The 16,951-nt window shown below is 36.6% G+C and overlaps 2 protein-coding genes across 2 annotated transcripts; one reads left to right on the top strand and one right to left on the bottom strand.

The window, feature by feature from the left end:
• Window positions 1–5,048: 5,048 nt before the first annotated feature.
• LOC142624264 (major allergen Pru ar 1-like) lies at window positions 5,049–6,975 on the top strand. Its single transcript, XM_075797791.1, has 3 exons — window positions 5,049–5,175; window positions 6,248–6,304; window positions 6,677–6,975. Exons 1-3 carry the CDS (start codon window positions 5,049–5,051, stop codon window positions 6,973–6,975), a joined length of 483 nt encoding a protein of 160 aa, XP_075653906.1.
• A 4,291-nt stretch (window positions 6,976–11,266) lies between these two features.
• LOC142625910 (putative long-chain-alcohol O-fatty-acyltransferase 5) lies at window positions 11,267–12,607 on the bottom strand. The gene has a single exon (XM_075799664.1). The coding sequence runs from the start codon at window positions 12,464–12,466 to the stop codon at window positions 11,372–11,374; it is 1,095 nt and encodes a 364-aa protein (XP_075655779.1). The 5' UTR covers window positions 12,467–12,607; the 3' UTR covers window positions 11,267–11,371.
• Between the last annotated feature and the right edge of the window lie 4,344 nt (window positions 12,608–16,951).

Raw genomic sequence — 16,951 nt, 5'->3', positions numbered from 1 at the left:
CCACATACTAAAGTCCAGTTGGAAAGGCCAAAAAGGCTGGCCCAATTAGATAATCAATTATAAGGAGAGAAACATACAGAATTTTTAATGAGAGACAAAAACATGAAATGGTGTGTATATGAGTGTGAAACACTCTCTTATTCTCACTTTGAAAACTGATTAAGAGACCACACTTTTTAGGCGTTAGTGGAATTAGAGTGAAAATTAAAAGTGTTCCCAAGTACTTCTAATCTTTGTTTTGAAATTCATCATACCAAGGTACACTCTCTTGTTTTTAAATTTTGAAATTTGTATAGTACATATTAACAATTGCGGATGAAGTAGATCCGTTAATTTTCTGCTTCGTATGTTTTGTATGTGATACAAACATGTATTTAACCATCATAAACAAGTACAATCGAACAAATGAATAAGGCATTCATTGAACATTAGGCATATGTGTTGTATGTGTGTATCAAATGTGGAATAGTCTTTAATCTAAAGTGAAATTTCAATGATCAATTCAATCAAGTCATACACAGCTATTACTAAGTCGAGTAGTCTATCTCAATTATAGAAATGTACATATATGACCTCCCACAAAACTTGATTATATATATTTGAAGCTTTTCATTTGGCTTATTACAATACATTATATCTCATTTTGAGATTGATGATTAAAATTTTTTATATTTCAAATTGATGAACAAGTCATTGGCTTTTTGGGCACCATACATTTCAGTACATTTTGCTTTTCCTTTTTCCTAGTCAAATACTCGTTTGTACGACAACTTTTTTTAGCTCATTACCTCTTTTCAAGATTTAACATTGGTTGAGCTATTAAGCAAAAATATAAAAGAGTGGGAAGATATATAGGCACAAATCTACGCATGTATTAAAACCAACATGACTATTAACTAATCATTCATGACAAGCTTGAATATCGATTTACAACAATCACACATAGATTTCAAGATTTTTTCCACATAGATAAATGTGCATACATAATAAGCTAAGCTCATAAATGCACTAAGTCATTTGTACAAAGGTACTAGGCCAAACACACATGTGATATGTGCTCAAACATATACGATCAAACTTTTTAAAATTTTCACATTTTGTGTGGTTTTGGATTTTTTACTCGCACAAAACTAAAACATAAAAGTAAGATAAAAAAAAATTAAAAAAAAACAATGCATATAAAGAAATGCAAGATACTCAAAAATGCATAAAGATATGACATTTAATACATGAAGGGTCCTACAAAGATCGAAAGAATTAGATCAAGGACCAAAAGAGTAAAAGCTTAACCATAGGAGCCATTCCTCATCCAAACGGAACAGTTGTTTAGAATGAGTGTCTTATAAAAAGAGAGACAAGGGTTAGAAGAATGAAAACTTAAAATGCACATAAACAATGAGTTAAGAGCATTAAACATTCTCTTTAACAACGTGCTATATTCACTCAAATCTGCTTTACTCTTTTTGGCACAACTTCCAAGAAGCTCAAGTTTTTCTTTTCTTTTGATTCTTTTAAGAGTAGGAAACTTAGAGCAATAAATTCTTAGATGACCAAAGGCGTCACAATGCTGACAAACAATGTGTTTAGGTCCACTAGGCTTTTTGGGAACGGATCTAACAACATGGTTTTGTTCTCTCTTCAACTTATGACATTGAAGTCTTATATGACCAATCACACTACAATACAATAAATGACAAATTGGAACAAACTTAGATCCATCCAAAACCTTAGGTTAAGACATAAACGGAGGCTTTGACTTAAGAGTGTTTCTCTCCACCTTTTGATTTCTTTTATATTAAGGAATGTACACCGATTTGTCCTTTAAGGTAGAACGCACAATTGGCACAAATTCGGATACCACAACATGATTACTACAAATATTTTCCTCCTTTTTAGCAATAGGTTCAGCAATCAAACACTTGGCATGCATCTTAAGATATTCATTTTCACATTTTAGCTTATCAACAAGTTTGTTAGACAAAACAAGTTTAGCATCTAAGTCCATATTCAAACATTCAAACTCTTTCAGCTTTTCAAGAGAATTTTTAGCAAGTTTCTTATATTTCTCAACCAATTTGTTGAATTCATTGAGCTTACCAATCAAATCATCATTTTCACAAATAAACTTGCTCACATTCTTATAAAACTTCTTAGCTTCTTTCTTCAAGAGTTTGATGTTTGGAATATCAACAACACCCAATGATTCAAGTAACATTTCATCACAATTATGAGGATAAACACTCATAAAAGCATTTTCACAAACACGTGACATGCTACATTCATCATCAACCAAAATATGCATAGAAGCATACAAAGCACTATCCATGGCAAATAAAACAAGGGGTCAAGAATCACACTTAAGTATTTAAACCACAACAAGTGTACCCGCTTTGATACCAATTGAAAGTTCAATTAGTGTGTAAAACCCTAATGAATGTTTAGACACCTAATTTCAAAATTATCAACACAAGCTTATACACAAACAATATATGTGCAGAATGATTAATATAAGCTATACCCAAATAGACAAACCACTTTAACACATAATTAATCACAAACACAGCAACAATTAATGGTTAAAGAGTAAGGGAAGAGAGATGCAAACACAAGGATAACACTAGCTCGTGCTATCAAAGAGGAAACCAAAAAACTCGACAAAAAACCTCTTCGCCACTCTCCAAGCGGTAAAATGATCCATTAGAGAATAAACTTAGAATACATGAATAGCAATAGACTCTCCAAGCCTAATCCACCTGATACACTTAAGCCCTCCAAGCTTCTTGCTCCAAAAAGGTTAAGCCTAACCGTGTCTTCTCTTACTTTTCGGATCCCGCAATAAGTTTTATATTGCATCTACCATCCTTGGCATCTTCCAATGCTTGCCAAGCTCCAAAAATACTCTTAACACTCTAAATGGGTGTGGGTTGTGTTTGGGTCCAAATCTCCTATCAATGGGTATAACAATAGGAGAGGGAATGAGAAGAGACTACAAAGATTTCTCTCCAAGAATGAGTAGCTCTCTCTCTAATAAGGTGGGTGTGTTGTAGAAACCTCTCTTAGGATTTTTCTCTCAATAGGCTCTCCTTTTCAGCACATTACATTTCATGAGTATAAGGGTATTTATAGTGGGGTATGAGATGAAATGTGAAAAGTCAGATATCAGTAAAACAGGGCATTCGGGCGACTCAGCCTCGCAATTTGAACAAGTTGCGAGTTAACTGCCAAGCCAGATTATACTTTTTGTCATGTAGTACTCCATCTGTCGTAACCCTTCAGCTTTCTGCATACTTCACACGTGTGGCATTTTGACAACTTGCCAGTCGCGAGTCAGTCGTGAGACTCCTCTTAAATGCACACAACTTGAGTTTCTTCACATACTCTCACACACAACCCTTACATTATTCACACCTAAATACAGGGTTTCTACATGCTGATTTACAAGCAAATTTGGCACGAAATAAAGCCAACACATGGTTAATTAAATTCAACCTTACAATGAGTATATAAGAAGAAAATATAATCCAATAGTGAATTTGTCAAAATTTACCTCTAATAAAAAGATATTGAATAAAGTTGTAACCTTTTTTACTAAAATTTGTCCTTGTCTAATATAATAGCCAGCTAATCTGATCCTTCAAATAGGATCAGGGGATATGCTTGAGGACATAACGTAATGTCCAATACGCTTACTTGAAATTTCCAACAAGATGGGGACTTATTGACAAACCTCCTAAACTCCAAACAGATAATATTTATCAAAATGGGATATGCTGATATGTCACATCCTCTCCCAGGCTTCTCAAATTACCAATACACCTCTTTCTTTTTTCTTTTTTCTTTTGACGAACTACCAATACACCTCTTAAGTTATTAAATTCATTTTTCCTGTCGGTCATATTATGATTTAAGAGGTCCAAACTCGTAATCATTGTTTTTCGTGATGGACGTCGTTCCTGTCGGACATATTATGATGTATGAGGTCCAAAGAGTCCAAACTCCTTATAAGCTCAAATTAACCTTAAGGTTAAATAATTAAACAAGACCTATTTACTCCTAAAAACTGAATAAAATTGATCCTCTTTTTTTTTCTCTCTAGAGGAAGGGAAAGCAAAGTAGATTATTCTGTTTTAGAAACACTGAGAGAGGTAAATTAAGAACCACATGCCTTTATCTCAAGTAGCAACGCCACTGTCAATTATCCTTAGTTTTCACTCTCATGATGCCGGCATTTGTCTTCATTTACATGCTTCAGGTTATTGAGATGATATCCATATTTTTGTACACTACTCTTTATTAATTAATCTTAGGATGATGATGGAATACTCTTCCAAAACAAAAAGGAGAGTTATGAATATTAAATATGACACCATCAAGAGGGGTGGCCTAGTGGTCAAGGTGTGTAATCGCTATCTTAAACACCCACGTTCAAACCCTAGCGGGGAGTGGGGTTGCCTCTTGCAACTAACTCTTGATTTACTAGCTCTCTCTTGAGGTTAGGGTAAGGTCTGTGATCACCCCCGACTACAGTATCTATGGCTCAATTCAACATTCTCTAGCAGAAGGTGCCCCTATGGTCATGCCCAAGGGACAAGTCACAATGGTCACCCCTGCCCCCCCCCCCCTCTCTCGTTTAGCAAAAAAAATGAATATTAAATATGACTAGATCCATAGTTTTGTTCTTTGCATTTGTATTAGCACAGCATTAAGGGATCTTTAATGGGGCCAAAAAAAAAAACATTAAGGGCTTAAGGCGGTCAAGGAAACTAGAAAACCCTTTTGGAACAAACTTGTTCTCAACTCTCCCTCTCTCTGATCTTAGGAAAGTTAGCCTTGAGAATGACACCCCCCCTTTGTGTTGTCATTATTTAAATGCACATCAGGACAATGCCTTAGGACCAAAAGGAAACGAGCTTAGTAACAAAAAGGCCTTAACTTAAACCTATAAATACCATTCCCCTACTATCTTCCCTGCCAGACATAAGAAATTCACTTCAGTCCTAGTTCATCTTCCTCAAGTTTCCCAACTAATCAATATCCATTAGCATATCATGGGTGTTATCACATATACCGATGAGTACACCTCCTCAATCCATCCATCCAGGTTGTTCAAAGTCATGGTCATTGATGCTCCCAATTTGATCCCAAAAATCTTTCCCCAAGTTGTTAAAAGCATAGAAATTGAAAGCTCGGATTTGTGTTAAAAACACAAGAACTGTTTAGACTCCAAATTAAAAAATTACGGCTCGATTGATTTTACTCTAACTTAAACTAAGTACGAAATAGAGTAAATGTGAGTGAACAAACAAAACAACTACTCTAAATCATATTCAACAAATCACAACAGTAAAATGAAAGCTAAAAGAGTAGGGAAGAAAGATGCAAACAGAAGATAACACTCTAATGTGTTATTGAAGAGGAAATCAAGGAACTCGGCAAAAAACCTCTCCGCCGCCCTCCTAGTGATAAATCGATCCACTAAACAATAAGTTGGGATACACGAATAGCAAGAGACCCTCCAAGCCTACTCTACCCAGTGCACCTAAGCCCTCCAAACTCCTACTCCAACAAGGCTTCTCGAAACCGTGTCTTGTCTAGCCTTCCAAATCCCGCAATGCACCCGATTGCATTCGCCAAAACTTGGCTTCTTCCAATACTTCCCAGCAGCACCAAAAACTCACTAGACACTCAGTATGGGTGTGGTAAGAGTTTGAGCCCTCTCAAGGATTTGGAAATTGAGAGGTTAGAGTAGAAGAAAACCACAATGGATGGTGTAAAGAATTGTGGGTATGACAATCTCACACTCTCAAGGGTTTAAGGCTAGGGCTTTCTCTTTGAAAAGCTCTCTACTCAATATGTGGATAATGATGGTATATATAATGTGTATAAGGATGTAGTGGAGCAAATAGGACAGAACAACAAAACAGACTGTTTCACGGGTATCTCGCTAGAAGGCTTTACTAGCAAGACACTCGTGAAAACCAACTGTCACCATCTGTCATGACTCTTCACATTCCAGTCATGTGCTGGGCACATGCATCACTTCGCAGGATGGCTAGTCGCGAGCTACCCGTGAAAACTCCTTTGTCTTCAATAGATGCCTTGAGTCTTCACACTCTCTCTCTCACACACAACCTTTACAAATAAATCCTACATAAAATACAGGGTACAAAAGATTGAACAAAATTACAATCAAATTTGGCACGGAATTAAAGCCAACACAAAATAGTTGTAAATTACAACTTTACAAAAATCATTCAAGGTGATGGAGGGGTTGGTAGCATCAGGCAGATCAATTTCGCTGAAGGTAAAGACACTGCATATGATAATATATTTACAAAAGCTTCACTTAAAAGGATAAAACTTCCACCATCACAAATTGTTAGTCTTATATTCTACTATAGGATGTCCCAAAATGTGATCTTTTTCAAAAGGAATATAATGTTGGTAGATTTCTAACTTACCTTTATCATATTCAAAAAGTCAATACCCTTATTTTATTAGAGCATAAATTGAGGGAAGTTTTGAAAATTTGCACCGTTTTATTCAAAAGGCAATAAATTTTGGCCTTAAATGATATTCCTTTAAACAGTGGATTTTCTAAATAAACCAACCGAAGAGGGAGGGAGTGATAACATTAGTCTTACTCTTGTATGTAACATGATTGCATTCCATGCAGGCAACCAACTTAAGAGTGTTAAAAACAGGATTGATGTGCTTAATGAAGAGAATTATTCATACAAGTACACTTACATCCATGGTGATGCCTTAGCGGACAAGCTTGAATCTATTGCTTATGAGGTCCAATTTGAGCCAACACCTGAGGGTGGCAGTAAAAATAAGATGACAAGCAAGTACTACACCAAGGCTGATGTTGTGCTCAGTGAAGAGGAAATCAAGGCCAGCAAGGATAACGCCTTGGAGATTTACAAAATTGTGGAAGCCTACCTCCTCCAAAACCCTGATGTCTATGCTTAGTACTTGTGTTTAAAACCATTGCTCGTCAATCCATGCTTATGCCTTATGCTTAATGGTGTGGTTTTTGATTTTGTCTATATCTATAATGTTCTTATGGAGTGATAATAAGCCTCAATCACTTGTGATTGTTGGTTGATTGTAATCATGTAATGCTCCTCTCAATAAAGACACTCCTTATATTTCAATTTTTCATGAAAAAGAAGTATGGCTTTGATGTTGGACAAAATAAATTAATATGGTTAGGATTAGAGGCTGCTGGAAAGCATCGTTGTGTGCTTCGCGAGTTTATGCTTCATTGCTTTTATTTCACCACCTATTAGGGAGAGGAGAGACAGAGGTACGACTACAAGAGAGAAAAACATAAGAGAGAGAGAGAGATGCAACATCCAAAATTCATCTTCTACTTTGTCTTCTTGGTGGCATGCAATTGCTAACATGGAGGTAGAAAACTCGGCATCGTCAAAGACCACTTCGGTCCACCTTGGCCCATTTCATTCCATTCGGTCAATTCAATCAACTTCTGTTCATTTCAGTCCATCTCACTCTTCTTGGTCTACTTCGGTCCATTTGGTTCATCTTGGTCCATTTCTGTCCATTTGATCCATTTTGGTTTATTTCGGTCTTTTTGGTCTACTTTTGTCCGTAAGGTCCAGTTCATTCTATATAGTAAAATTTTGGTCCATTTCGGTTTATTTAAGTGATTCTTTGGGTAAAAGGTTTATGTAAAAAGAGGAGGTGATTCATTAACAAATTATGTCACATTCTCAATGTAATATTAGTATATTCTTGAATAAATTATACTTTTCTTATATTATTAAAGTCTTGTATTCTTTTCTAGTTTAAGTGATGGATTTACTTATATATTATTTCTCTTATGTTATTTAAGACATGTAGAGAATGAACTATTTCAAAGGAGTACTAAAAGTTTTGGATTTTTGCTTATATATGCTTCCTCTTTAAGCCATTCAAAATGTACAGATGATAAATCGTTTTGTAACAAATATTAGAAACAAATTCTAACCACACGTTATTTTATTTAAAAATATGTTGACTTATATAATAATTAAAAATAAAATATATTATGTTTGCTATAAAAAATACTAACAAAATTTAAAATATTTTCAAATAACAAATATAGATAGTTTCTTTTAAAAAATCTAATATATTTTATCAACAATATTTTATTTTATTTCTAAGAAAAACTATATTTTATTTGAAAATAATAATATTATTATAAAGCGTATGGAACTAATACGCATAAGGGTGAGTTTGTTTCAGCTTTTTGAAACTGGGTTTTTTTTAAAAGTGGAGTTTTTAAAAAGTGTAGTATGAAAAAGTGTTTTTTCAAAAAGCTGAGTGTTTGGTAAAAACTGTTAAAAAGTGTTTTTTAAAAAAACTGAGTGTTTGGCTAGCACTTATAAAAATGGCAGTTTGAGGGGATAAATTACTAAAAATGACAATGTCTATATAGAGAGAATTGTTATTAAAATTTTCTGTCGATAGTACTTTTTTTTTTTAAAGAAAAATAGTACTAACTTAAAAAAGTTTAAATATATAACAAAATGTCACAATATTTTCACAATACTAATTTAAAAATAATCTTTGTAAAATAAAATTTTATTAACACTTATCCTTTAAATGAGGTGTTCTAGTACCCACAATTTTTTCTCCACCACATACTCTATAACATCACAGTTATGAAAAAGAAGTTGTAAAATAATCTGTGTTCCTAGTCTCTATATTTTTTTCCACGCTGCTTTAGCCAAACCCAAAAACTCTTCTTCTTTTTTTCTTTCACTTTTTTCCTCATCCACACGTTCACTTTGTCCTCATCTTCTTATCTTCCCAATCTGTTACTTTCCTCCAAGCAAAGCCACCTACACACACACACAAACAAGTCTAAACTCTCTCTCGAGCTCCCTCTCTCTACTCCATGTCTCCAAAGGTTCCATTTATCAAAAACTCTATTGATTTCAAAATGTTTTTTTTTTTTTTTTTTTAGATTAGATATGTAAGACGTTAATCAAAAAAAAAATAGAGAAGAGAAGAGGAAGAAGCAGCACAAAAAAAGAAGAAGAAGAAATGGGTCAAATCATTTGCTCTACCTTCACCGTTGCTTGATCTCTTCCCCACTTACAACGACATGCAGTAAAATTGTGGGTTCTGATTTTTTTTATTGGGTTCTATCTCATTTGCTCTGCCTTCACCGTTGCTTGATCTCATTTGCTCTACTTGATCACTTTTTTTTTTTTTTTTTTGGGTTCTGATTTCATTATTGGGTTCTTGTAAAATTGTGTTATAAAGAAAGGGATAAATTTGGGTTTTTTAGAAAAAATAGTGGGCAATTTGGGGAATTTGTGCAACTTCCAACGGTAATATTGAAACGCGCTTCAGCGCTTTTTCGCAAAGGAGCAAGGGGCTGCTTTCTGGATTTGAGCTTTTCCTTCACAAATGAAAACGCAGCTTTATGAAAACGCAAATTTCTAAAAGCTTACCAAACGCACTTTTTATTTTTTTGGCTTGAAAATGCGCGTTTCAGCTTGTAAAAGCTTAAACAAACAGGCACTAAATCTCTTTTACTATTGTGGTGGGCCTTTTGTGATTTTAGGTTGGACTGCCTTCTGCTGTACTGAGGCCCAAGTGTTCTGGATAGGAAAGTTGAGACTGATCCAATTGCAACCCACCTTAGGCCGACTTGTGCATAAACTATGCCCCTTTTGCTGAAACTTTGGTCATATGCTCATGGCAAGCAAAGCTGTGGCAGAAGTGTTATGGCAGACAAGTACAATATGACAATAGTAAAGGGAATATGCTTCCCGTTAGATGAAATAAACAAAGAATCCTTAAAAAAATAATGATATGGCAATAAGAAACACGTTATGGGTGAGATTACAAAGACAAGAAAAGGAGATAATTCTGATAAATAATAAAAGCAAAAGAAAGAGGTCAGCTCGCATTCAACTATGTAACAGAACCAAGTCCAAGCAGGGAACCACTTCTTCAATGTGGGTAACTTCACAGAAGGATCCTGCTTTTAGAAATCACCCACTTTGAAGGAACGAGCTTGAATGGCTTATCCTCAAATAAATCCTTTATCCATAGTAAAGGGTAGGCTTTTGAGATGGAGAGAAGGGATTAGCCTATTAGTGCATGCCTGCCAATCTACACTCTCTCTTCCTGATTCTCTTTCTCTTTCTTTTTCTTTTCTGTTTTGTTACTTTGATTCTTTCCCACTCTTTTCTTTCCTTCTCAGTGCTTACTTACGTAGTGTTATGGTGATGGTTTTGCTGTAATTCTCTCCTAGTGGTCACTATCGTTGCGATGATGCTACTGTGCATGGCGATGGCCCTTTATATACTGTCTGCCATGACTAGTTTTTACTATTTTACCCTTTAATAACTTTTTTCTAGGCGTGGATGTACTTCCAGACCTCTTACTAGTTTGTCAGTTGCCCGGTCACCACCACTTACCTGTCTGGGCGTGGATGTCCTTCCGCTGGCTTGCTAGTGCTCTTGTCATGCCATTTTGTTATTCTTGCTATGGTGCTATTTGTTCCCTGCTTACTAGGCCTTTTTCGAGCCTAATGTATGCTATTCCCTCAATTAGTTACAATGTCTCAATATTGTTATTGGGTTTATAGTCATGTTACTTCAGGTTTTCTTGACCTATTGCATTGCTTGTGGACTCCTTTGGTCCATTTCTTCCTCGTTGGACATCCTCGGCCCATTTTCTTTTCTTGGGCATCATCAGCCCATTTCCAACTCTACATTCTCATGGGCTTTTATTAACTATTTTGGGCTTCCTTGACCCAATTACTATATCTTTCATCCTTAGGGTTCATGGGTCTTCCATCAACCTTTTACTTTCTTACTTAATTACTTCGGGTTTGCTATGGTTCATTTTCACTTTTCTACATCACATAATACCTATGAGTTTATTGTTTCTTCCTTTGGGCTCTTGTAGGCCCATTTGTTTTTCCCAATACCCATTTGTTTACCTTATGGGGCCTAAAACCCATCATTCCTGTCATTCGGACTTAATGAGTTTCTTCTCTCAATCCACTAACTCTCTTCCTACCCATATAGTTGGATTTCTTTCTACTGTTGGACTTTTCCAAAATGAGCATCAACAACTATGTTCATTTTTCACTAAATAAAATAACAAGTTATCAAATTTTTCCACACATTACACATCTATGAATAGTAAAAATTAAAATAACGGATGTTTATGCTAAAAAGAATGAGGTGTAAACAAAATGAGTTACATTTTTTTTTCAGAAAGAGCTAGCATTTGGTCTCTAATTTTTTTTGGCTGAGTAGAGCATTTGGTCCTTGAAGTTGATGTAATTGAAACTAAATCAAACATTGACGGTATTTTTATACATTTATTATACCAATTACAAACTTTTCAAAGTCCATAACATCTTGTCCTTCAAAAGCTTCATCACGACCTTGCATTCCTCAATGGCCTTAATATCCGCGCCGCTCCTCACCAGTGAGGGCAGAAACAACCAATTGGCGGTGACCACCACGAACCCAATGGTCAATGGTCCAGCCACTGCCCAATGCAACCAACACCCACGTGCCAATAACACATTTTTCACCCAAAACTCCACCACCAAACACACCCCATGAAGCACAAAAAAGCACGTGACTTCCCACGTGGGATTCACACGTGTAATATAGAAGAATATGAGCTCGTGCATCAGACCAGAGACTATGAAAGCCACCAACACAGCAGGCAGTGGGGCCCACTTTTGCTTTTGTTGTTTGAGTTTGACTAACACGGTTTCCGAGATTGACCGCACGGGTTTGTATACAGTGTGGCGCAGAATATTAGTTACAATGAGGTTCCACCTCCTGCCCCAGAAATCATGTAACGATGTTGAAAAGTAAGGCTCATCTGACGGTAGTTCTAGCTCAATTCCAAGAGTGGCACGCACAATAGTATTGCACAAACCCAAAACTATGTCCACGAGGAAATAGAGCAAGCAACAATATGAGCCTAACACAATCTTTGGGTGCACACGTTTGTAATCTATGGCAGCCACTAATAGAGCAAAAAGCAAGACTTTGGTAGGAAAATTCAGAGGCAGTTTAGGGGGTGCCTTTAAAATTGGAGATGAGTTTATGTGTTTCTGGGTGTTTTGGTGAGATGGGTATTTATCATTTTGCTTGATTTTGATGGGGAAGCAAGCAATGGAGATGAAGAGAGGGAGGGACTTTGGTGGGTCAGATGAAAGTGGGCCTAAACCAAAGGAGAAGAGGAGGAGCTTGAAGTTGGCGAGCCATGTGATGAAGAAGGCAGTGATGCCTGTGGGGAGGACAGTGGTGAGAGAGAGAGGGAGGATGGTAAAAAGGAAGAAGATTGGGATGAGAGAGAGGAGCCTGAGTTTTCCTTTTGGGATTTTTGAGGCAATGAAATAAGTGTAGCATAGAGAGGCTAGGACTATGAGCCATACCTTGATCAAGTTCTTGAGTTCACCTTCCATTATAATGCCTTAAATTGTTTGTGTTCTTTCTTTTATGTTGTTCCCTTCATCCTGAAGTCGAATGGTTCTCTGACTCTTCTTCTTTTAGGGGGGTAAGAACTAAGAAGACAAAATGGTTCTCTGACTTAGAGAATATGTGAACTTCCTAAGAATAAACCCAGCCCACATTTATTTCCCCGTCTTTATTGACCCCATTACACATTTATTGAGTTAACCACGTTTTTTCTTCCTTACATAAAGAAAAAGTGGTCATGTTTTTTGTCATTTAATTGTTTTTACTTTTTAGAATCAGATCAGAATTAATTAAAGAAATGCTAAATCAACGTGAATAACGATCCCCATCAACAAAAAAATATTAACTTTCCAAAATAATGCATGGGCTAGTGTATTTACCTTTTCTATTTTCTGCTCACTTTGGTCAATTAATCAACACCACCGCGGGGGTTGAATGAACTTGCAGCATCTGCCAACAACAAAATGCTGAGAAAGTCATGTACATATACTGTGGTCTGCTCTGTCCACAAATGCTGTTACTTAACGCATATGTATGGGCCTTGGCATCTCGAAGACTACGGCAGAAGCTGCGGATGCGGGTAGACTGTAGAGTCTGAAGGTAATTTCTTAATTGGAAAAAGTGAATGATTGTCCATTGATTTATTCAAAAAAATTTAGAAATTTTTTTAAAAATAAAATAAAAACTTTGAATTTTTTTGACTTTTTTATATTTTTTATAAAATTAGTATCAAAACTTTTTTAAAATAGTCAATTAAAAAATACTCTAAGAAAATCAGACCATTCTTAATTTGAGGAATTACAAATTAGTCAGCTCTGTGATGACGGATGAGGGTAGTGTTTCCGGACCAGCGAAACAGTGGTGCTGCCCTGCTGTGGAATGGACATATGTGATAATGGCGCTAGCTAGCTCTCGTTGCAGCTCAATGCAAGCGTGAGAATATCATTCGCAAATTTTGATCATGAGGATCAGGTGATTTACCTATCACTTAATGGTTCTCTACGCTTTAGTTTGACTTTTTTTTGGCTAAATAAAATTAACATAAACAAATTTAGTCAAATAAAATGTTCCTAGCATGATTAGGTAAGTGAGATTACTAAAGTTACATAAATAACTACAATGAAATATGTATAACCTCTCTAGGTATAATTACTAATTAGTGCCGTGTATGTACATTTGTAAACTTCCCTAGCTCTCATTAAGCAATGCCACACATTGAACCACGTCTAATCTTCTGAGCGCAAAGGCCGGTTGCCACAATCCTTACATACTATACAAGGACGACAGCACTGAGGTACGTACTTTGATCATATGATAGACATATACAGATTGAGTTCGAATACCATGACAGTAATTGATTCCAATATTAGGTTGCATCATACTTTGCTTTGTATGGTCTTTTCCATGGCTAATACAATGCTATATTATATTTATAATGCAATGATATTTAAGAACAGTTGAGTCATATAAGAATTTTAGAACCAAATTCTAAATTCTAAAAGTCTCACATCAAAATAAAAATAAAAAATCGAAAAGTCTACTTTGTAGGATTTTGAAGTATACGTGTAAAAATTATTAGCAATTAATTATAAGGCCGGGCCACGAAGAACCTGAATCCCACAAACCGCACATATTCATTTTTCCATCAAGTTTGAAAACAAATTTTCAAAAACATCTAATCCATTAATCCTTAAAAAATTACAAAAATTTGGTTTTCTCTAGCTGTTTGGGAGCTGAGAAAACTTTGAGGATAAATGGGGTGGAAGGATGTTGGAATTGTGCAAACGCTGCTGTTTTGCTTTGAGAGTTTCCATGTAAAGATGTTTGAGGGAACAGTCTAAACTGAAGATAACTAGTTGTATAAAAGACTAATGAGGTTGCAAGTTCCTTTGATTTTAATCTTCCTACGTTCATAGACCAAACTAAGCTAATAATTTTTACAAGTACATGTGTTCTTTTTTTCTTTTTTTGCTTAATAAAAGAAGGATTTTCAATATGGACTCATCAACCCCACATCACGTGACGGCAATAAATAATAGGTAATACCGCATATACTATCAAGGTCTTAATGGGATGATGGGATCAAGTAACCTACCTTGAACTTTTAGAATTGTCTTACATCAATAATCAAGTTGAGCTGTGTCAGAGTTTTACTTTTGCTGTGTCACTATAGAGGATCGGAGAAAGAATGAAAAACAAAGGAATAGATCATTGTCAAACCTTCCACTGGATCTCATAGGGAACATTCTGTCCAGACTTCCTGTCAAGTGTCTCCTACAATCAACATGTGTTTGCAAGGCCTGGCGTGGTCTTATTTCTGGACCACAATTTGTCAAAAATCACCTCGAAAATTTTATCATCCAAGAGAAGCTCATGCTCATAGGGAACCTTTGTTATGTGGTGTACGACATGCTAAATGGTGTGGTAGAGGAGCTTGCTTATCTTGAAATTCCTAAACCATTCATCTTTCTTAACACTATTGGATCTTGTAATGGTTTGCTATGCACAACTCCTAAACACAATGTGACTGTTTGGATCCAACTTATCTTGGCTGCGTTTTGCGTTTGGGCGTTTCAACTTTTTTTTTTTCAGCCGCAGTTGTTGACCAATTCCCCCATGAACAGTGCATCCGTGCACTGTTCATGGACCCACAAATTTCACTTTTCAGCAACTTTTTCATTAAAAATGGGTCCTACGGTACTATTCACATATTTAAAAATTATTTTGCTACAGTGTTTTCAGTTTTCAGCAATAAGTTCTATCCAAACGGACCCAATGTCTTCATTTTATGGAACCCATCCACTAGAGAGTTGGTGAAGCTACCAGGCTCATCCATCGAGTTACCTACCCATTCATCTTTCTTAACTGATTCTTGCTTCTGAATATTGGAATGAGGCTCTTTTTATTGGGATTGATTTTTTTTTTTTTTTTTTTTGGGAAACCAATTATTAATTTACAAGGTGGGGGCTTTTTTATTGGGATGAGATATTTTTATCGGGGGCCTTGAGCTACACTATTACTAATTTCATCTTTTAATCTAATCTAATCTAATTCTAATCTTATTAGAATTTCATTTTTATTATATACCAATAGCAATATGTCATTGATGAGGGTGATTTTACAAGTTACTAACACCTTGAGAAGGCTAACGGGAGTAACAAGCCCATCAGCTCTGGTCACCGAACTATCCCCCTTTCGACATCCATGGCCTTGCCTCATGTCTGACGGCGTGGGCTGAAGGGAGAAAACTAATGAGATCAAGGCTGAAGGAAGAAAGCTGACAAAGTCAAAGTTGAAGATTCTAAGCTGACGACCTTTCCGGAGACAGATGTGTAAGTTGATGACCTTAGGAAGAAAAGGCTGACGGAAGGAAAAGCTAAAGAGGATAAGTAAGCCTTCATCCATAACCTATCTTGTCCTCCATGAATGCGTGTATAAAGAAAGTTCTTGTGCTATATGTTTGACCCTAGTCGAGAAGATTCCTATAAGGAAAAGGGCTCTAGGAGATATGTAAAATCCACAAATTACTCTCCTAGAAGGAAAGTACTTCCTCACCAATGTGCTTATTTCAGCTCCACACTACTATATATACCCCAAAATCCTCATAAACCACAGTACGCATAATTCACTTCAGCTCTAACACTTTAAGGTTATGAAGAAGAAAAGAAGCTCTGATTTGACCTTCGAAGGGTTTTTGGCCGGCACCACACCGGTGCCCTTTGTTTGGTCTTGTCTATTGTTGTGCAGGTGTTGTTTTGAGTAAAGTGAGGACCACGTGACAACTGGTGGATTTTTCATCATCATCAGTTGGCACCGTCTGTGAGAAAATTTCATCAACATCAGCCTTTGCTCTACCCCTAAGACAAAAGTTGCATGGTACTCACTCGATCGATGGCAACAACCAACAATCAAGGCGACGAACTGCACACCACAGTCTTGGAGAGGCAAGTCCAAACACTTACGGCGGCGGTTGAGCGCTTGACCAAACAGAATCATGATCTAGAGGAGCAACTGTGGCAAAGGAATACACACCTTAGCGCACCAGAGGAGGACCAGGAAGGTGCAAGCGCGGATGGGAGAAGCCCGGAAAGGCCAGAGGGTAGCAACGCTCCGAGTAGACCAGAGCGACAAGACACTAACCGGCCATCCATCTCGGACACCCTACCACCTCACATAGCAGCTGAGATACAGGAGATGAGGGAACGGATGGATGTGATGATGAACGCCCTCAGAGGTTGAATCTCCAGCGACTTAGATGACCTGGTCCAGTCACAACACTTGTAAGTTCATGCCCCCTTCCCCCAAAATTTAGCATGCCTCAAGTGGAGAATTACAACGGATCCAAGGACCCATTGGATCACTTGGAATCCTTCAAGACCCTAATGCATCTTCAGGGTGTATAGGATGAGATCATGTGTAGGGCATTTCCCACTACATTGAAAGGTCCTGCGAGGGACTAGTATAGTAGACTG

Source organism: Castanea sativa, chromosome 2, assembly GCF_040712315.1.
Source record: "Castanea sativa cultivar Marrone di Chiusa Pesio chromosome 2, ASM4071231v1".
NCBI classification, from domain to species: Eukaryota; Viridiplantae; Streptophyta; class Magnoliopsida; order Fagales; family Fagaceae; genus Castanea; species Castanea sativa.
This window is presented reverse-complemented; position numbering and strand designations above follow the sequence as displayed.